At 39.6% G+C, this 21,830-nt stretch overlaps 1 protein-coding gene across 2 annotated transcripts in view; it reads right to left on the bottom strand.

Annotated features, from left to right (window-relative positions):
• LOC134517324 (glypican-5-like) overlaps window positions 1-21,830 on the bottom strand; it is a 394,664-nt gene that overhangs the window by 252,353 nt on the left and 120,481 nt on the right. The window contains exons 4-6 of one of the 2 annotated variants that reach the window (XM_063338702.1): window positions 7,535-7,665; window positions 2,769-2,828; window positions 739-864 (exon numbers count right to left, since the gene is read on the bottom strand). In XM_063338702.1, the coding sequence (XP_063194772.1) occupies window positions 739-864; window positions 2,769-2,828; window positions 7,535-7,665 (317 nt within the window). The remainder of the gene's footprint in view (window positions 1-738; window positions 865-2,768; window positions 2,829-7,534; window positions 7,666-21,830) is intronic. The other variant, XM_063338703.1, reaches the window with a different exon arrangement.

The raw sequence follows: 21,830 nt of genomic DNA, 5'->3' as shown, positions 1-21,830 counted from the left end.
GTTTAGCTCATGGAGAGCGCAAGTGCATTTTCCAGTTTGTATTCTAAAGGGTGATGGGAAAGACTGTGATAAAGTACAGAGGGGAAAGAAATCAGCTGACAAGCTAGAAAGATCTTTTCACCCTACAGAGCTTCCAGCTGCTCTACCAACATCAAACAGTGCATTTATTAATTGGTACGTTATAAGAATTCCTGCAGAACATGCTCTGGTAAGGATGCTGGGCAATTCTAAAAACAGTTGTTATTCAAAGCGCTATGTCAGAAGCTCTGAAAAGAAATGCCAGGGAAATCCTTTAAAAACATAATGGCCTGGTCACTGTATTTTTCTGAGCTGCATATTTTCTAATTATGGCCAAACATGATGTTCAGCTCTGCAATAATGAGCCTATAAACAGCAGACTGGAATGGACCTCCAGCCAGTCACAGAGGTACCACTTGCTAACTGAGCTTTAGAGGGTAAGGTCTCTCCTACAGACAAAAAGCTGTCTCTTTATAGAGAAAGAAATGGACTCTACAAAGCAGCCCTTCAAGAAAGGGCCCCCCTATATTTAATACAGATACCTAAACCTCAGCATTAACAACTTTTTATTTCAGCAAAATCCTTGGTCAATTAAGAATGAAGTTCACGATGAAGGAGAAACTTGCGATGACAAGAGTGTCTCAGAATGCTTCTGAACCTGCAGAAGGATATGAAGTCACCTTTTTCACCATTAGGGAAAACTTTCAGTGGTAACTTTACCTTTCTACAACATCCTCTCCATTCCAGCAGGTTGAGCTGTCTCTCATCACCAGGTCTCCATCGCACAGCCTTTCTGCTATAGAGGCATGAAAGGTTCGGGAGCGCTTCATGTAATTGATGAACTCTCTGTAATGTAGGAAGAATACATTTAACAACAGAACAGTACAGTTATGGTTTAAGCCCCCTGTCAACTTAACCCTCCACAAGATTAAGAGTTTAGAAACCTTACGGAAATTTTAGACATCCAAACTGATTAATTTCTATTTCTAGTTTATTTCTATTCCTACGTATCACCCAGTCTTACTTCATCCAGTGTTAATACACAATTACATACAAAGGGTGGTTTTAACAAATTACCTTAAGACATCTCACACAAAATTTGAAAAAAGTCTACACCTACTGTCTCTGTATAAACAGATCAAAAAATTGTGAGAAAACATTATCGTTAAAGGAGTGGGCTTTTTCCCTGTTACTGGAAGTGAATATTTCTCCATTTCCTGCATGCGTGAGATGAATTAAGAACACTGTCAACAACCTCCTGAGTGGAAAAGGCTTCCTAAAGCTAACAACTCATCACAAAATCCGCAATATGCTCTAAGTACCCCACAGAGGCAACAGTACAGAAAGTCATCTCCTTGAGATCTGGTGAGGCCAATTCCTCCCCATCATCACTATCTATGTCACATTCTTACCAGAAAGAAATTTCTCTCTCATCATGTCTGACACCTCCTCACCTGTTAAGAGGAGGCTGTGCCTGCTGCTTTGGTGAATAACCCAAACTCCTGGTCAGCACAAACAGCTCATTTCTGACCACGTGTGAATGGAAAAACACCTTGTGGGCAAACTGCTGCCTCTTTTATAACCTGATTATACCCATAATATCTCTCTGTCTGAGATAGCCATAAAAATAAACTGTGACAAAACAACTGTTAATTCAGCATACAATTGAGAGTATTTCAGAATGAGAAAGTACCCTATTTCCACAGCTTTAGAAGCTCATCTTTGGTATAAGTTGTTAAAGGTATTAAGAACAAGACGCAAGGCACAAAAACTGAGCTAGAGCTATCTGCTTGTCTCAGAAGTCCCTCAACAACCCTATTGGGAAGGCCAAAGGACTCATTCTGGTTTATAATGTTTCTGCCTGGCAGGCTGTAAGGGGACACTGCACTGAAGAGGTGCCTGGGGATGCAGCTGGATGGAGCTTGGCACAAAACCGGTCAGGATTTATAATCCTTTTGGGAGCAACAGGTGCTTCAAACAATATCAAAGTCCACTGCTAGGTATCTACCCCTACAAGGTTTAGGCAGTGGTCATCCCTTCCCACAGCTGTCCATGCTTTCTCAACAGCATTTAACCATCCCATTTATCCCGTGTGATGAGATCCGGCTCTAGATAAATTAGTCATCACACGGTCCTAAGCAACTAACTTACCCTAACAATGCAGGAAAGGTGTTGTTTTAAGCAAAGAAAAAAGCAGGAATTTGGGTGCCTACAATGAGGGAATCAATATTTCTACCTCTTGACCACTACTTACAAATATGAGCTCTAAGTATTTACACAGTGTATCTAGGCCCAGACAGAAAGCCACCTACCTGACAGAAGAGCCTAAGTGTATCAATTATGAAAGGTGACACAGATGCTAAAGATTTTACGGGTTCTGAAATGGAGGTTTCTTTGCAGGAAGAAAAGAGAACCCTTTAAGAGTTTAAAGGTTGTCTTACTCAGCTCACCCCAAGAGGCTTAAACTCCTTTGTATTTTCAGCAGAGTGGCGCTCTGACATTTCAAAGGAGCATCTTAGCAAAGGTAGAATTCTGTGTCTAGCTCTTAATCTTAACAAGTGAAAATATTTACTTTTCATCAGTATAAAACTAAACACACTAGATAGAAAATCTATGATTTCCCAGTGCCCCACAGTATAAAAGCAGTAATCAAAAGTACGCCAACTCCTAGATTACAGCTCAAACAGCAGCTTAAAACGGAGATGAGTTAAGTGTACAGACAAAGTATGTCACCTTGTTTTCATTCTTACCGAGAGATTTTTTTCAAACTTCTTGATTTGTCATTCTTTGAAGCTTTCAGAGGCAGAGAACTGGAATAGGCCGGGGAGAATAAGCATCAATCAGGAGAGGTTGGGGAGTAGGGGAGAAGCAGGAATTCAGGCAAATGAGGAAAAGAAATGAGAAACAAAAGAGAAAAGTAAAAATTATTTGAAAGAAAGGTCATCAAGCACATGCATAGGATAATATAAGAAAACAAATAAGGAGGAAAATTGTCATGAGATTTTTCCAAAGTATAGATGCAATTAAAAATGTCAATGTAATACTGAAAAAAAATACAGCTGAGATTGCTTCTCACAATTATTTTCAAATAAGAGCACAATTACAAATGCAGCAAACACAGCAAAAAGCTGAAAATAAATTCAGTGGTACTTAAATTAACTATAACTGATACCAAATGGAAAAATTGTAAATATATGAGGCTATACAAGAAAACAACGGCAAACAGTTTAGAACAAGCACCATGGGAAGGGGGATACAATTGAGTAGCATTCATTTTCTGGTACAATGAGCAATTTGCTGTCTGTTAATAAATAATGTGAATACAGATATTTTTTGCTGTTTGGTTCTGGTCAGATTGCACCACTGAAAAAAAAAAAACCAACCAAAACAACCAACTTTCCAAAACAGGAGAGACAGGCTCTAAGGCTATATTGGAGGAAAAACTGTGGAAATAACACTGAGAGTTTATTTTGTGGCACTGATATCCCGGAGTTCCCTTAATTAACATTAAACATTGTATTTAACATTAACGCTATGATGCAATTTTACACTTACGTGATTTGATACCACATTCTGCTCTTTCTCATACCCGTACTGCCATGTATAAAGCAAAGGCAGCAGCTGGAGCAATGCATGTCTACCTGGACTACAGGTTAAGTGGCACTTGCCAATCCAGTTAACTCTTACTGGAAAGAGTAAGCACCAGCTTCAGCAGCTCTGAGGACACCCGGAGCTTTCTGGGAGCTAGCGACAGGGGTGGCCACAGCAGAGGATGGACCTGCACTGACCATCAGGTGAGTGTCACCTGTCATCACTGAAGCAGTGATGACTCCAACATAGCCAGTCAAAAAAGGAAACGAGAATTTCTAACTGGGAAAATCTGGACCTGCTGAAACTTCTGCCGTGGACAGTCAGTCAGAAATGTTTGATTTGTTTCCACAGTAAGTTAATTTGCATCTAGGACTAATAATCTGGTTTGTACTCACAGTTTAATACTCTAATTTTAGTAATATCATGTGACGCCTGACCCAACAGATAGTTAATTTTAAATAAAATAGGTGCTATTGACTTCAAACATTCCCCCAAAACCCTCAAAATTTTTTATTTTAAGATGTATAAAAGATCCCTAAGTCCACAGCACAATAAAGAAATACCAACAAAATATCATTTCAAAGCCTGCCTCCTCCAATTAGGGACCTAGTGTCATGTTATAGGTCTTTGCTAAACATAACATTTGTTCATACAGATCTGTAACCAGTCTATGTTTAGTGGTTCGAAATATTACATGCAGCAGACATGCTAAAAGGCCAATATTTTTGCTGCTCCTCTTTGCCCAGAGTCCAGACCCCGACCAGAATAGTACTTTGTGCTGAACTCAGCACTAACATTCCAATTTACTGATTGAGATTCTGTACATGCCATGTTCATTCCCTGTACCATCATATGGTTTCAATTTTCTTGTCATCTCTACTACATGTTACAGTAACCTCCACATTAAAAAATGACTACAGCAGCAACCCTGCCAGTTTCAGTTAATCCCTGAATACGATTGTGTAATACAAAAAAAAAAAAAAAGAAAAAAATTACTACTCAAACCTATATTTTTCAGCTTAATCAGAGGAAAAGTTTTCCTACAAGATCATAGAACATTTATAAAAAGTTTCAGCTTCTTACACTACTTTCTCTAACAGTGTTAAATAAAAAAAAAATATGCAGGAATGGAATGCAGAGGAAAATAAAGAAAGATGGGAAAACTTCCTGGAACCCATGAGAGTAAGAGGAGCAGGAAAGGGTTCAACTACCACAAAAGACGATCCAGTTGCTGCGTGAATTCAGGGACCGTGCAGGACCACGCTGTGCAGATCAGTGGAGGGTGAGAAGGACTGCCTCCAGCCAGACTCAAAAACCACATGCCCAGAAGAAAGATGTCAGGCACAGAGAGACCACCTTAACAGTCCCACTTTTCAACTGCATGAGCAGCCTTGGCTCTACTCAACAGCTGAAACCAGAGGTTCTCAAACTCTTTGGAAAAGCAGCTTGATTTTGTAACTGGCCTTGCAAAGATGTAATACCTTTGGAGCAAACACACGTATGGAGGTATAAGCTGTCTAGCACTAGGTTTTTAAGGGCGTCTCTAAGCAGGTACTACAGAAGAGACGAGAGGGTCACTATTGTGGTTTCTGCTACAGATGTCCTAACCAGAGTGGTGGTTCTCTTTGAGCTTGGGAACATTCTGACACATTAATGGAACGAGCCACAGCTTTTCTGTTTACCTGGGGAGTGCTGGCTCATTCCTTCTCTTTTTCTTTCCTTATTCTGAAAGGCAGGAGTCATGTTCCACGCTCCCCTTGAGCTAAGGATAATTTGGAGGGATGTCTACTACACAGACCAACAGACAGACTCAGTTGCGCCAATTCCCTGGGTGACCTTGTACCTAAACTGACAGAGAGCTGACGTTCTTGCTCTTCATTTTTCAAATCGCCAGAAGGAATGGCACCAAAAAAGATTCACGTAATTACTCTCATAATCTAGATCCCCTGTAGCAGTTATCTGTCGCTCTAAGTGCATTTTACACAACCCACTGCAGGAATGATTTCACCCATCCATTATAAAATTTTATTACCTAAAATTGCTTTTTATTGATATCATATGTGATTAAATGATAGATGATGAACACCACAGTGATGTAGCCAACCACTGTGTATTTCACTCTATTTACTATTTCACAATCATTTCCAAGAAGCAAAGTACAAGCTTCATGCCATGTGTTTTATAGGAAGCTGTGGAAAATTTAAAAATATTCTCCGCTTCTTATTAATTATGGCATGGCTCCATCATTCATTTTTGGTGCACAGGCTCTCCACAATACCTATCAACACTATTTCAGTAATATTTTATGCTAATTATGTAAGGATGGCCTTAGTTTAGATTTTTTGGATAAATTAATTTTCAATGCACAGACCAATTTTGGAAAACTGTCTAATTTAGCGTATATGAGTTTTAGTATATTTTTTTTTTCCATCTACAGGTCTCACATTTTAGAAAAAATCAATATCCAAATAATTCTAGATGGTTGGGAAGGGTGGGAGCAGATCCTCAGGTGAGAAAGAACTGTTGTCATGCTATTAAAGACTCCAATTTGCATCTGTTTAAGAGGTTACCTGTTCATAGGTTGGCAATTCTGCCTTTTTGGTTGCCAGTGTGTAAGGCCCAGAGAAGTCAATGAGTTGTACAGAAGATGGCCTAGGGCTCTGTGCTATTTCGGTAGTTGTACTACAACTGTTCTTTGGATTATTACTGCTGAAATTATTAATTCAATTTCCTTAATGCTCTTTTCTATGATTTGCATGGTAAAAATTGATTAGCTCCAAGCACAAACTGTTGTGTTTTGGTTTTAAATTACAAAAGGGATAAAAATATCACTATCGCTCAAAAAACTTAGTTTCCTGCTATTACTTTTATCTTTTAAAGCAGCGTTTGTTTCATTCATGCAATATTAGATGAGAATTAAAATAAGAATGGATAAAAATCTCATCTTCACTACTTAAACTCCAGAATCAGACTATGGAAATTTTAATATTGCTGTCTGTCATCCACCTGTCCAACATACAGAGATACACATGGACTCCCTGGGCACATCAGACACTGCTCTCAGATAGAGGAGTAAGCCCAGCATGATTCCACTCAATTCGTGGAAGTTGTTCCAGATCAGTACTGGTGTTACAGGGACCAACATGTTAGCCAGAAATATGTCATTGTGATTTTATGGTCAGTTAGCCCCCACATCTACTCATGTATCATGAGTAGGATTGCAAAGACAACCTTCCTGCCCCACTTAGAATTTACAGAAAACCAATCCAGGAGCTACATGAGGGAAAGTGAAAGACTAGGAGATCTGGGAGCAGGAATACTCCTGCCAGGGCCAGTGGCAGCAATTCAGCTGCCTAGTGTCTCTGCTGGCATGCAGCTGAAGAACAGAAGCCAAGACAGACACAACAAGCCTAAACATAAATGCCTCTGCTCTTGCTCTGTTAGGTAACAAATCAAGGAGATTGCAAGGGATCTTATTACTCCTCCCCAGCCCTGAGAAATGAGGGACTGTGTGTGAGGGCAATGAATCTTTCCTTTTCCCCCTTTCCACCTCTGCCCCTGGATAAGCTTAAAGTCCTTCAAGACCTGGGCAGTTGTATTTTAAGTAATTTAGACTCAACTGTGGAAATTTTCCACACTTTGTTGAGGAAAGCTTTCATTGTTTTCATTGGAAGTTTCTGGAAATAATGAACACCTTGGCACTAAGTAATAACATCAAGTCTGGCCTGTAAAGAGCTTCTCTTGGAGAGACCTGCAATGTAATACACACAACCACATCTCTGTCACTATCAGTGATGGCAACGGCTGGAGAGCACACAGACAGGGTGACAGAACCGTGGCTCTGGTTTAAACACTACGCTGCAAGGAACCATTTACAGAAATTGTGAGGAGAGTTTATTTCAAAGCAACTGTTGCTTAGGGTTACCTTCTTTTATTGTTCAGACTAGCGTGAGCCATCATGAATGTCCGGGTTTCAGTTGCTTCCTTCACTGGCACTATGTTGTCTGATGACAGGTTCCCTTCTTGTTGTTTGGGCTGTCCACACACTTTATCAACCTGTATGAAAGGAAGGGAAAGGAAAACCAGGTTTGAATGGAGAAACTGATTTACAATTGCCCAAAGGTCTGCTTATTCCTTGTGGTCAGTGTTTACCGCAAGAGAAGGTATCTGGGTGAAAGAACGAAAGCATTCTTCTTTCCAGGACCTGGAAACTAGTCTCCTGCATAAAAATGACCAAATTAAGAGACAGTGAAAAAAGCACCGCGACCAGAAAACCAACAGTCATGGATTTGTCACTGCATACCTGGACTAGAGCATACCTGGCTGAAAGAGTGACTTGATGGAAGTGTTGCCTAAGCAAACTTTTATTTAGAAACATACCTGGAGTTTGAAGGTACACAGATTTTTGTGGAATATCTGTTCAGTATACAGAAAGCAGAGTCTATTTGGTGTTTGAGGGGGCTTGTAATAAAAAGACAACTGAGGCTTCCAGCCTGTAACCAGACACTAGACAATACTGCCTTGAAAAAAGGAAATAAGCAAAAGAATTTAGCATCAACAAATCACTGTCAAAAGAGTCTTCTCTCAGACAAAACAGAATGAAAAGAGAATTTCCAGACCTAGGAATCAGTAGTGCCTTGGATCCTAGATTCAGAACACTTAACATCGTTCAGCCATTTGCCCTTGTTGCCCTTCCTGAAGTCTCTCACAAGGGATTTAATACCAGACCAGGAGAACGCAACCTTGTGTTTAAACTTGTGTGCTGTGGTTCCAGCACTGCTCCTGATTCCTGCCACATTTATTTGCTGTAACAGCTTTAAGTGACAACAGTAAGACAAACCTCTTCCCCTTCTAATCCACAAATAAGTAATCTGTAATGTTTTCACCTACACTTAAATCCTCAAGCAAACATGAAAAGAAGACAAAGGAAATCCTACTGTGGGCATGGGACTAACAGAGACCTTAATCACACAGAATCCATCATCCCGCGTAGCGCTGAATTTGGTATTCCTTCTTCAATTTTCCATTATAACCAGAGTGAGATGGATTGTTGCTGGTCTGTGCATTTTACTGCATCTTTAAACTGCCTATCTGCTGAATATTTCAGACCACAGATGACTTCAGATAATTTGCTCTGCCTCTTTGCACCACTATGTCATATATGTCAGTACAAGTACAGGACAATTTTCTTACCTTAGCACGTATCCTCCAGGAAAACTACTGCTATGTAAAGCTAAGATATTTTCCTCTAAAAAAAAACAGGCTAGTTGAACGTGAAGAGCTGGAAGCTGCATACGCATGACACTTAAAATCAACTTCAGTTACATGGATTACAGCCTGGTCCAGTATAAGACGTTGTGAAGAACCTAAAACTGTAGCAACTGAATACGAACGTACTGGATTAATCCTGACATACCTCCAAGCAGCCAGAGCGGGAGCCAGCTGCCTCACTCAACACCACGCCCTGTGTACACTGTTCTGGTCTCACCAGGGACTAGCACATCATTGCTTTAAAACGCAACTTTGTGAAATGAAATATTCTATTTCAGTCCCTTCTAAACTTCTGAAAAGAAAAAAAAAAACACTCTATGCAAACGAAAATATAAACCAAAAACGGCTTTTGAACCCTTTGGAGCTCGACAGAGGGTACCACACAGCTAGAGACAGGATGCTCCCTCCTGTGCCCCAGGTCTCCTACAGCATACAGACCCAAATTCCCAGCACAGGTTTCTGCAAAGTCCATCTTAGATTACATCATGTCACAAAAGTTCATGTCTTCAAATTACACACACCTCAAATCTAGTCACCGGGGATTTAAAAACAGTTTTAATCAACTAACACCAGAGCGGTTTGGAAAAGCAATGTGGTTCCCATATATATAAGCACTGAAGAACTCCCAAGTTTTTTCTTTTTCCTGTGAGAAGTTTCAAAGAGATTTAGAGTCATCATTTTTGTTGTGAATCAAGAATTTAAGCATCCAAATGAAAATACTCACTTTGTTTTGATTTGTATTTTTGATACCATAGAAATAACATTATTCTTTAAATTGCCGAAGTTTCAGTATTTTCTATGCCAAACCATACTTTGGGGTTTTGTTTTTAACCAGTAATAACAGTTTCCTGCATATCAAGCAAACCCACAGTATTTTAAGGCAAACATATTTCTCACTGGAAAGTTTTAACCAGTTCTACTCCATGAAAAAGAAAGTTAAATTAAATTAAATTAAAAATCCATTAAATGAAAGGGCAAACCACATTCACACTTTTTGTCGTGCAGGCCTTTTAGTGCCTTTTTTCTCAATAATATGCTAAGAAACACTAGTAATGCTTCATAATTCAAATTACTGCACAGACGCTTCAATCTGAAGTGAGATTAACAAAATGGAAGGTACAATAACGATATATTATTAGCAATAGCAGTAGCTCTTAAACGTCTCAGTTGAGATCCAGACTGCATTTTACTGGGAAGAAAAAAACACAATAGTGTGAGGTAGTCCCTGTCAAACAGCATTTGACACTTAAAGGAACAAAAAAATTATGAGAAACTGGTGCAGAAGTACGAAGTGACTCCTCCACTGTCACAGCAGGGGCCCACGGCAGCCCACAGGTCATGCTGTGTGCAGTCAATGTCCTTGTGCAGCTCAGCCCAACAGCCCTTAGCCCAGATGCAGCTCCCCAGGCTGGTTCCAGGTAGGGCCTGGGCAGCTCCAGCATGGCCAGGCTGGCAGCTCATCAACCCTCTTTTCTTCGCACCCCTTCCCGCATGACATTTCTTTAAGGTTAGTGGATCACTGGATGTTATTCCTTCCCAACCTCCTTGGGGAAGCAAGGATGGAGGATTTTGCCCCACCACTGCCCTCGCGATGTGTACAGGTGGTTTGAGAACTTATGCCCATGAAGGTGAAAGTACCCTACAACTTTGGATGCAAAGAGTAAACTCCCTCCCAAGAGACTGTCTCCCATGGCTCTTGAGTTACTCCTATTTGGCATATTTGTTTCAGATTTTGGATGAGTTAAACAGAAACTTGATTGTTTGGGGGTTTTTTTTTTACATTTTTTTACGTGGTCTAGCTTTGACATCTCACTGAAATTTTTACTTTTCCTGCAAAATAAAATAAGAGAAAAGGTTGAATTTTACTAGCTAATTTTGGCAGTCACAAAGTTGATGGAAAGGATGAGAATACTCACATACAAAAAAACCATCTCAAACTTCCAGCTAGGACATCTATGAAAAATGAGCTAATGTTGTGTAAATTAAAAAGTATGATGCATGCCATTTTAAAAAAGAAAAAAAAAAAAAAAAAGGTGTTTTCTGACACTGCAACGTCTGGAATCTACTGTTACAAATTACCTGTCTGTTAACAACAGTAAGAACACAGAGGGTTTCAGGGTTTCCCTCCCATCCTAAGGGGACTAAACAACTGCACTGTCAGTTTAACTCGGAGCTCGTGAATCAAGCCTCACCACCCAAAGGAAAAATATCACTACTAAAAATGGTGACTGGGATTTTAAAGATTTATTTCTTTGTACGTGTGACTTACTGCTTTCAAGTTATCTCTTAAACTGAAAGTGTAGACTAAGCTATTTACTCATTTATTTATTTTTAAGCAGAAGCTAACATTCCTCAACTGACACTGGACATTAGAATTTGACACAATAACAAAGACCATCGAATATTGTGAAAGGCAGGAGAACTGCAAAGCCTCAGCTGCAAAGAACTGAAGATACCAGTGATAAAATTCAACAAAAACTAATAGAAGCAGAAAATCCATTGCTCTTTTCCTAAATTCAATTTTTAGTACACAGACTAATCAGGAATTAACATAAAGAATGACTAAGCTCATTAATTTCTTTGATTTTTAAACTTAAAAATAAGCCTGCCAATGTCAAATTGCAAACTGACAGAAAAATCATCCCTCATTAACTAGAAAAACACTAAGGTCATTCCTCCTGTCTCTTTGATTATATTTAATCAAGTCTGCCTTCTAACAGTGAACAGCTGAAAACTAGTATTCCTCATATCACATTATCTTCTGAATTATCCATAATGTTTCACAATTCTATGCACTTTTCTTTGGATTAAAGCTTTTTTTACTTATACACCAATGATTTTTCTTAAATATCTGTCTTTCTAACAACCATAGATACATTTCTTCTCCTGTGAACTCTCCTTTGTAATGAAATACAGAGTCATATATATATGGATTATTTGACCTCTTACTATTTGTTCCTTAAAAGAATGACTATTTACAATCACTACAGAGGCTTAACAAAATAAATTGAAAAAAAATCTCATCCGAAATCTTTTGAACTCTTACAGCTTGAGCAACCTTAAACATTGAGGTCATATTTAATATACCTAATATAATCAAACAAGGGAAAAATGTCATGCCCTTCTAGATACCAAGAGAATCTTATCTCTCCAAAGCAGGAGACCTTTTCGCTAGTTCAGAACACTAATTTTCTTTGATTTTGTAATGGGAAGCTTAGTATTTTAAAATACAAGATTTTTCTAGTGATTGGGCTTTGAGTTATTAAAACGCTGTTTTCCGGCAGATTTCTGCCCCCCTGCCCCGATCTGTAACCCAGTTCAGCTCTGCAAAAACCCAGCATCTGGGTGAACGCCTCTGACAAGCGACTCCCCTCTGCCCAGATTCCCAATGGCTGTACCCTGCACCACACGTGCCACAAACACCTTTCAAATCAGAACTGGAGCTTGCCGGTTCCACTTGCCAACTTTGAAGTGAAGGAAGCAAGAAACACTGAGTTATAGGGAAATCGGGATTGAATTTTCAGACTTGAACGTTCACATGGGATCTCGTTTCATTTGGGTCAGATGTACCCTTATCACTTGATTACTAATAGCACAAGACACCAGCAGATATCTTGCTTGTCATTTGCTCTAAGTCATCAACCAAAGTTCATTAAGTAAATAAAGAATCCTCTCCTTTGGAGTGGCTGTCACCTGTTACTATAGTATTGTTGCAAAACATTCATTTCCAATGAACAAAAGAAGAGCGGGAGCACATTTGATAAAATGTAAACCAGGGCTTATTGCTCATTGCCACTGTCTGCTTATTGAACAATATCTTACACTTGATGAAGCAGCAATAGCTGAGAAAATAAGAAAGATCATTAGGAGAAGTGAGCAAGTAACCTTTGATTTTTGCCTTCTTTTGAATATTCTCTCTCCTACAGAATGACTCAAGTTGCGCCAGGGGAGGCTTAAATCGGATATTAGGATGAAAGGGTTATCAAGCACTGGAACAGGTTGCCCAAGGAAGTGGTTGAGGCACCATCCCTGAAGGTATTTAAAAGATGGGTAGACACAGTGCTTAGAGATATGGTTTAGTGATGGCTTTTGTCAGAGTTAGGTTGATGGTTGGACTAGATGATCTGAAAGGTCCCTTCCAACCTAGGCAACGCTATGGTCCTGTGATATGCTACCTACTACAAATGCAGCATTTTTCTCGTAGCAAAGTTCAGCAATACATAAACTATGGGATTGTTAGTTCATTTTCCTACAGGAATATGTTGTGTTTCACTTGGGAGGAGAACATTCTCCTCTCTCTTATCTTGAATCTATTGGACAGTTTAATGTAAATTCACTTCCTACAAATCTGAAAATCGTCATTTAGAGAAGTTGACCATTACTAGATACTAGAGATACCACCACGGAGAGTGGCATTAATTCCTCGGGGGCAGAAAAACCTTCTGTTGGAGTTGACACATACTTAGACATCAAAGAATCCAGCCATGGAATCTAAATCCATAAGAAATTAGGTTCTGTGTGTTCTCTGCTGCCTCTGGAAATAGCTGGCTTTAATAAAGTGATTTGAATTACAGTCCCATTTCTAGGTTCAGTTTTGGAATCAAGATAGAAATGTGCCAGAAATAAACAACAAAGTCCTGTAAAAGGAAGAGCTCACATTCTGAGGGCAAACCTAGAAACTATAGGTATATCCTGAAAAATAAGGGACAACTACAAAGATATTGAGATACACATCGTCTTGATATTTTTACAAAACACCCAGGCTCCTGTTGCTCCTAGGCACATCTCACAATCTCCCTCAAACAAAAAAAATCAAGAGGAAAGTAGTCTTGTCTTAGCAAGAATGCAGAAGTACTGGAAAACTATTTAACACTGCTGACATGTATTAAATGATCTTCCATGCTTTGGTGTGCTACTGTTCTGCACTCAAAGGCGGGGAAACTCTGCACCCTGTACAAGTGGTTATTGCCTCTTCTTTAATGAGCAGTAGCCAAAAAGATCTCAGAGGACCTCCCTAATTGCATCGTAGGTTCAATCAGCGAGGGAGTTGGAGTAGTAGCACGTATGCGATCCCAAGCACCCCACTGCAAACTCAGAAACGCATTGCCATTTTACAGGTATACATATAAAGAGAGTTGTATGGGGAGAAGTAGAATTAATTAGTCATAGGGATTTTCAATATGGAATAGGATGCAAACTCACACAAACTCCAAGTCAAAGAGGGGCAGGTTTCAAGCATACCGAATTTACAGGAGAAAAATTTACACAGCTGCAATCAACTACCTCTTATGTATTTCTAGAGGGTCCAACCTGAGGTGTTACAAGGCCAAGCAGGACTCCTGGAGGTCTTTATAAAAAATTTTACTTATAGACTCTGTTCATCTATTCAACAATTCGTCTTCCATTTTAACTAAGAAGGTCAGGTTTCCAGGCTGTTAAGATATATTGAGAAAGCATTCAGCAAAAGTGGAGTATCAGTAGTATTCTGCAAACAGCCCTGAAATTGGTTTTTGACAGGAGAAAAGTGCTGCATTAGGAGGTTTTGTGCTTGTGTGAATCAACATTTTTGTCTTTTGTAGGTTCTGTCTGTGGCAAGTGAGTCATCCTTTCAGGCATCGACACTGAGCACGCACGATGGTCAAATTCTGCAGCAGCTACTCAAATTAATCAGATTCTACAAGGCCCTCTCCCAAATTAAAAATGCAAATGATGAATTTCAAGAATTTGGAATCTTATTGTACAAGATCCTTAAGAGAGAGTTGTTAGATAATCTGTACTAAGCCAAGTAACTGGGCATGCCATGAAGCTTGCATCTGAATGCATACATACAGGTTTTGCTCACAGTAGCTGAGGAGTTCTGGAAAAATGTGAAATAATGAAATACCTTACACGATATCAGATATTTCAAGAATTCTATACAGCTTGTATCTACCAAATTTTTACTGTCACTTACAATGATGTGCTTTCCTGCTCTCACTGGCTTTGAAATTGCATACGCTGGTCAGGATACCAAACTATCCACAGCTTATCTCCATGTGTAAAATCTTTTAAGCACACATAAATCAATAACTTTGTCTATTTTGTTAGGATTTTTAAAAACATTTTTATTCAAATTGTATATATATTTACCCAGCTGAAAAGAGAAGTGGCAATCATTTATAAAGCCAAACCAAAATATGAACGGCACCTGAGGGGTAACAACAGCTCTCCTCTTCCCCCACAATACCCCCAAGATTCAGTACTAATCTTTCCTGACAGTCAGCCTTTGTTCGTTGTGACATTTGTCCTTAGATATTGACAACCTAGAAAGGTTAAGCTCAATTTTATAATTAATTACAATAATCTAGTATGGAAGGAAAATTCCATTGGGAATCAATCCAAGCGAGTCACTTTAAAAGCTTTCAGAAAAATTAGGTAACATTAAAGATAAATACGAAGAAAATCAATTAAAAGATTTTATTCAAATTTCCCTTTTATCGCTTTTCAAATTAATTACAGTATATCAAAATGGTATTGCATGTTATGTGTTTATTATTTATTCCCTTCAGTGAAAGCAATTATCAAAATATTACTGGAATTTCTTTTATCACTGCAAGCTTAAAATGTAACTAAGAAAAGCCCTTTATAGTTTGTTCTTCAAAGGTTCAATAACTAAGTACAAAAGGCAGCAGAGAAAGATCATACTTCTTACAAACACATACACAGAGATATATAGATATATAAAAAAGGCAAAACACACTCCTATCCTTTATGTTCCTTGATACATAGTTACTGCGATTATAATTACAACAGAATTGCCAGAATGATTTTTAGTAACTGGCCAAGTTGACTGCAAGCACTCATTCTTCATATATGAACAAAAAATTGTAATGAATTACTAGTGTCCACGAAAACTAGAAACCTGACCCAGGTCTGATCCATGGAGAACGAAGTCACATAATTCTCTGAGCCTGCAATTCAGCTTCATTTTAACACACTTTCATAGATGGGCATCACCACTCAGGTATTTAGGCACAAACCTAGACAGCCAAAACAATCATTCTAGCAGGCCTTTTGGTATATTAGTTCTAAACACAACTTTCAACTGAAGTGTTTTGTCTCCAGTCTTTATGTAATGCAAACAGAATTGTTTCTTGGTAGCTTTCGTGTGGCTGGCATTATGCAGTATATCCAAAAGACGGCAACGAACACTAACACAGAACAAGACTCCCTTTTGCTTACTCCATAAATTACACTGATTCGGTGTCTGTAAAATATTCCGTTAATTAGATACATAATTTTTCAAATAAACTACATAACTGGTGTGCTAACAGGCTCTCGGCTAATTTGAAATGCTTCTCAAAACCATTGTGTATTCTATGTGGGTCCCTCTTCCTCTGCAGGGTGCTTGAAAGCAGGGCTGCATGAGCTGGGGACAAGCCCCAGGGTGGGGAAGGGACAGGCAGAGTGTCCACCCAGAAGAGAAGGGACCTTAGGCTCACAGGCTTGACAGCTCCTGGTCAAAATCTCCCCTTTCTATGCAGGTAGATATAGCCTAAGAACCAAGTTTCAGGAAAATAAATGCAGGAAACATTCCCTCAGTAAAAAGGTTTACTCCAAATCTCTTTGAGAAAAACTGATTCTGTTACTTTAAACTGATCTCTGAGTATGTTCAGGGGGATATTTCCAGGGAAGAGAGCATCCCTATTAAGGCCAGCTAATGCTGCCAATGTGATCCAAATTTTAAGATACAAGAAGAGTCATGTATATCCTATACATATATTTAAGAGCACCAATATACTTACCTTGAAAACATTTGCCAAAAATGGTAATCAAGATCAGGAAAACACCAATTTTCAGAAAAATTTTAAAATCCTTGTAGGATTTTTTTTTCTCTATTTACCATTCCTACAAGCATTTAGTTGGGTAGGTGAAATGCCTGAACTTTCTCTTCCAAAAGACATTATGAAAATGACCTAAAAAATACGCAGGAAGTCATCAGGTCATTGTAGCTTCACATTCTCATATTTGCTGAAATAATGCTGAAAATTTATGCAATCACTAAATACACATGTCAATAACAACATCAAGACCTCCGAAGAAGGTCAGAACGACCTTCCATTTTGTATATAACAGGAATATAATAGAAAAGACTGGTGAACACATTCAGTTCTTTTTTTTCATGAGATACATCAATTACAATTTTCTGACAGTTGCTGGCAAAATCAACAAGTTTTCTAGCGCCTTTTTTTTCTGAACACAAATAAGTAATTTTAGATGACGCTGAAGACTTGAGTAATTATTCAAGACCTGTAGCAACAGCATGTAGGACAATTATCAGGGCAGCAGCAGCCGCCCTCGTTTAAAATATTTAAAAGACATTTTTCACATTGAGACAAGCACATTACCTTTATAAGCAAATTCTAAGACTTCTCTCCTGTCCCCTAAGGAAATAACTTCTAATGCGGAAATGATGTGTTGCTTATAGTGGATACCAAAATAGCTGGTTTTTCCCTTTACCTCAGGACCTCAGGCAGATGTTATTAGGAGTTTCGCCATCAAAGAGGACCGGGACCCTGCACAGAACACAAAACCCTAGCTTCTCCTCGGGGCCTGATCCATCACATCTATTGGGACAGGTCTCACTGGCATCAAGGGGCTTTTGGTTTCTAAACACGTGTGGCAGGCAAACTCCCATCTTGTATACTTGGTGAAAGGAAGGATGCTTTGAGGATTTACTACAGTGATTGACTAATGTGGATGTATTTAGGACTATTAAACCATTCACATCATTTTACTGGTTGAGCATTTCTGCAGTTGAAACTAGATGAAGATACCAAAGTTTAAGTCCAAACTGCAGATCAGACCTTTAACACTGTACCTTTGAATTTCATCAAGACAGAGATCTTTCTAGCAAGACATTAAGCACAATTATATGCATTATATGCATCCTGGTTTCAACTTCAGATTCAAATGCCAATCGATACATAAAGGAAACAGAATCTCAAGAAAGCACTGTCTTAAACTCCTGCTCTCTGCAGAACTCATTTTGACTATGCTCAGAGTGCTGGAATGGTACCATTATGACAGTCTGGTGTAAGGGAAGAGAACAGTGTGAAAATGGAGCTGAAAACAAGGGATAAAGATCCTTATAACAGATCCAAGACCATGACTCTTCCATTTATGGTTGTCGGGCCTTTTTTATTCTAAGCTTCATTTCTGATCCATGCTTTGGTAAAACAAAAGCAACAGAAGGATCCACTTTAAACGATTATATCTAGCCAAGAAATTTTGCCATTATTCCTTAATCTAGAAACTATCTCCTCACTAATGGCACACCAAAATTTCTGAGATCCATTCATGTACTTGTCTGACCCATTTCCGATGGAGTTCTGCAACAAGAGCAAACAAAAATAGCCTTTCTTTTGGTTTGAAATTTCTCAGACTTTGTGTAACATCTCAGAGAAATAATCCTAGAAAACATGAAGGAAATCAGACAGGATGCTTTCAAGCTGAAGAGTAGTGAAAACTTAACATTTTGCCTTTTAAAAACACAGCATAATCCAAATTAAGTCTCCTTTTACAATATTAAGTCTTACTCACTTAAAGACTGACAAACTCAAGCAGGGACATCAGGCATAATCAACAGTGAGTTATACAGTCACTTCAATAAACTGTGACTGCATCCATTTAACAAAAACTAATCACCTTTTGGGGGTAACTGACCGGATATGAGTTACCAGCTCTGACAACTTGCTGAATTAGTGTTAGCAATGCTGTCAAGAATCAATCACGCTTTATCAACCATGCAGTAAAGCAGCACGTTATGTATCATATCACATAAAAAGCAGCACAGTGAACATGTGTGGAGCTTTAAAGCCCACTGCATGTATGCAGAAAGCTGACAGAAAATAGGGATTCTCAGCACAGAACCTGAATTAGTATGGAATAGATGCCCCAAAAGGGCAAACGACTGGGTAGGAGAAAATTTTAATTGAGTCAGCAGCATGCCCTAGGGGCATTACATGGGCTAATGGTATCCTGGACTAAATTAGGACAAGTGGTGATCTGCCCTCCTATTCAGCACTGGCAAGGCCACACCTACAATACTGTGCCCGCTTCTGGGCACCAGGTGACCCTGTTTGAGCAAGGGAATTGGACTAGATGATGTCCCAAGGTCTCTCCCAACCAATCTGTGATTCTAAGAATTCACTTTTTGTACTTCCTTTGTGACTTCTGGTAAGTCACCTAAGGGTAAACAACACCCTCCTCCTACCCAAAAGATACTTAAGAGTAGGGAATTAAAAATTTGGATGTCCCTGCTGTGAACGTGGATCCCTAATTGCAGCACAAGAAATCTCAGAAAGAGACCCAAATCAAGCAAGCACCCAAAACAGGAGAAAACAACAAGTACGTAAGCATATACAAACCTCTATGCTTTCTCCAGCGTTTGAGTACTTTACTAAGGATTCATCTCACATCTGTTGAATTCAATAATACGAGATTAAAATTCAGTGCTTTTGTTTGCTACCTCTAAAATGCACACAGGGCTTCCCTTCCTTATCGGACACTGAGTGCTTAAGCCACTGCATAATGTCAAAATACCAGGCAAAAATCGGAGGCAAGAGAAGTACCAAGACCGATAGGAATTCCATGTAGCCAAATTACTGGTATCCAACACACATTCTAAGCACTTCAAAAGAAAAAAAAAAATAAATTGCATTTTAGGAGGGAAAAATGACTTGCTTAAATTCAGATAGCTCATGAACAACAATTAACAAACCTAAAATGAAACAAAACACACTATCAGAAAGCACTGTAAATGTTCCCCGTCAAAAACTTGCCTACCTACTTGCAAATCAACAGTATAGCATAGCATTCATAGGACAATTCTGTGCTCGGTGAGATGATTATGCTTTTGGGAAGTATTCTGCTCACTTTTAGCTATAGTCTTCAGTGGCATTTACCAACACTGCAACTTTCCCATCTTAAAGCCCTCACCTCACAGTAGGCAGTAGCTCTTTTTATTTTTATCCCCATTTTTCAGACAAGGAGGCTAAAGCAGAGAGATTAACAAATCTGAGAAAAACATGTAGGACAGGCTTGGAACTGACCAACTCCTGACAACCGATTTAGTTCTCTGACAATTAAATCACATTCTGAGTTCAAAAGCTCTGGCAAAGTGCCCGCATGATTAGATACTTGCATTGCCTACCTAAAACTTGTGGATTTGCAGAATTGGGCTACAAATCTCACAAGAGCCTGGTCTCACAAACATCCTAGTGGATCCAAGGCTGCCTCTGCAGACCCCAACGTGCAGACAATCCAGCCGTGATGCACCCAGTTAACGTCTAAGACCACCCAGCAGCCCAGCATAGCAACAGGAGTTGGCAATCATCAATGCAACCCAACTTATTATTTAAGGCTGTAATTAAACTGCCCTGAATATACAAACTTGTTGCGCTCAATCATTGTTTTACTTGCCTAAAATAGGATCTGGAAAAAGTTTGTTTGAGCTATATGGTCTGTGCTCATCTACTTTTCAAAACATGTACCAGAGTTTTTCATTAATAACGTGCATTTCTCTCCTTCCTTCAGTGCATTAGAGAATAATTTAATTTCCTTTTTTCTCCAACCATAAGAAAGCACTACTGGCTCAAACACAAGCTAAATTAAGCTACTGGTCCTTTCAATGCATGTGCCAAGAGACACTGCCCTCAAAAAGCAGGCCCACAACAATGTAAAACAAAGGAAAAGGAAAAAGTAATTTACTGTTTCAGTTGCTTAGCTTGAATCCCAACCTTTATTCCCGGCTGTGCAGCCTGAGCTGGTGAACTGGCACTCTCAGTCAGATGGCACCAGGCTCTCATCTGTGGTAAGGGCAGACTTGTCAGCTTGCACGCGCCGAGCGTGGGACCCACTTGGTTGCCCTCCCCTCACGCTCCCGGCAGCATCACACCTACATCTCACAAACAGCACACTGGTGGCACTTCCTCCACCCACCTAATGCCTCCAGCATTGGACCCTGCTACTGAACAAGTACCACAGGTATTGTGCTGCAAAAGGACCTGCCCTTCCTACCAGAATGCCGCACTCAGAGACACCCTCTGAGCAGCAGCCCCGTTCCACCACCCCTCCCCTTGCCATGAGGTTCCAACTGTGTTCACGCCCCAGTGGACCATCTTCCTTACACACAACCTTCCACAGCAGCACTCAGCTCACATAGCTGTAACAGCAGTTTCAATTCCATAAGTAACTTGGCTATGAATTGACAGTTTTGGGAAGCCCTAACTTTCCTTTTTCTTCACAGCATCTTCAGTGACATATTCAACTAAACAGCCATTTGCAGAGGCTTAATGCAAAACAGAAGAGAGAGCAGTTATTTCATTGTCATATCTTGGTGCCCACAGCTCAGCTTTCTTCCTTTGACCTTCCTTATTTAAGTAGGATTACTATAATATTGAGCTAAAAAGCATCCAGCAAGGTTTTGATCTTGCAAATTCTGGAGTATGTTCTTCCAAATTTAGCCAATAAATCAGCCAAAAGCTCAATTTTCAGCACCAGCTGGGATAGAACCTAAGGTCTCATTTAAGGGCAAGTTCATAGAATCACAGAATGATTAGAATTGGAAAAGACCTCAAAGAACCCCCCTGCCGTGGGCAGGGACACCTCCCACTAGACCAGGCTGCTCAAAGCCCCATCCAGTCTGGCCTTGAACATCTCCAGGGATGGGGCATCCACAACTTCCCTGGTCAACCTGTTCGAGTGCCTCACCACCCTCACAGGAAAGAATTTCTTCCTAATATCCAATCTAAATCTACCCTCCTCCAGTTTGAAACCGTTACCCCTCACCCTATCCCAGGCCCACATTTCAAGACTGTCCAAGGTCCCTGTGGATGGCATCCTTTCCCTCCAGTGTGTCAACCATTCCACAAAGTTTGGTGTCATTAGCAAACTTGCTGAGGGTGCAC

The sequence above is a fragment of the Chroicocephalus ridibundus genome, chromosome 6 (genome assembly GCF_963924245.1).
Source record: "Chroicocephalus ridibundus chromosome 6, bChrRid1.1, whole genome shotgun sequence".
Classification (NCBI taxonomy): domain Eukaryota; kingdom Metazoa; phylum Chordata; class Aves; order Charadriiformes; family Laridae; genus Chroicocephalus; species Chroicocephalus ridibundus.
Note: the sequence above shows the minus strand (reverse complement) of the source record. Positions and strands in the feature narration are given on the sequence as shown.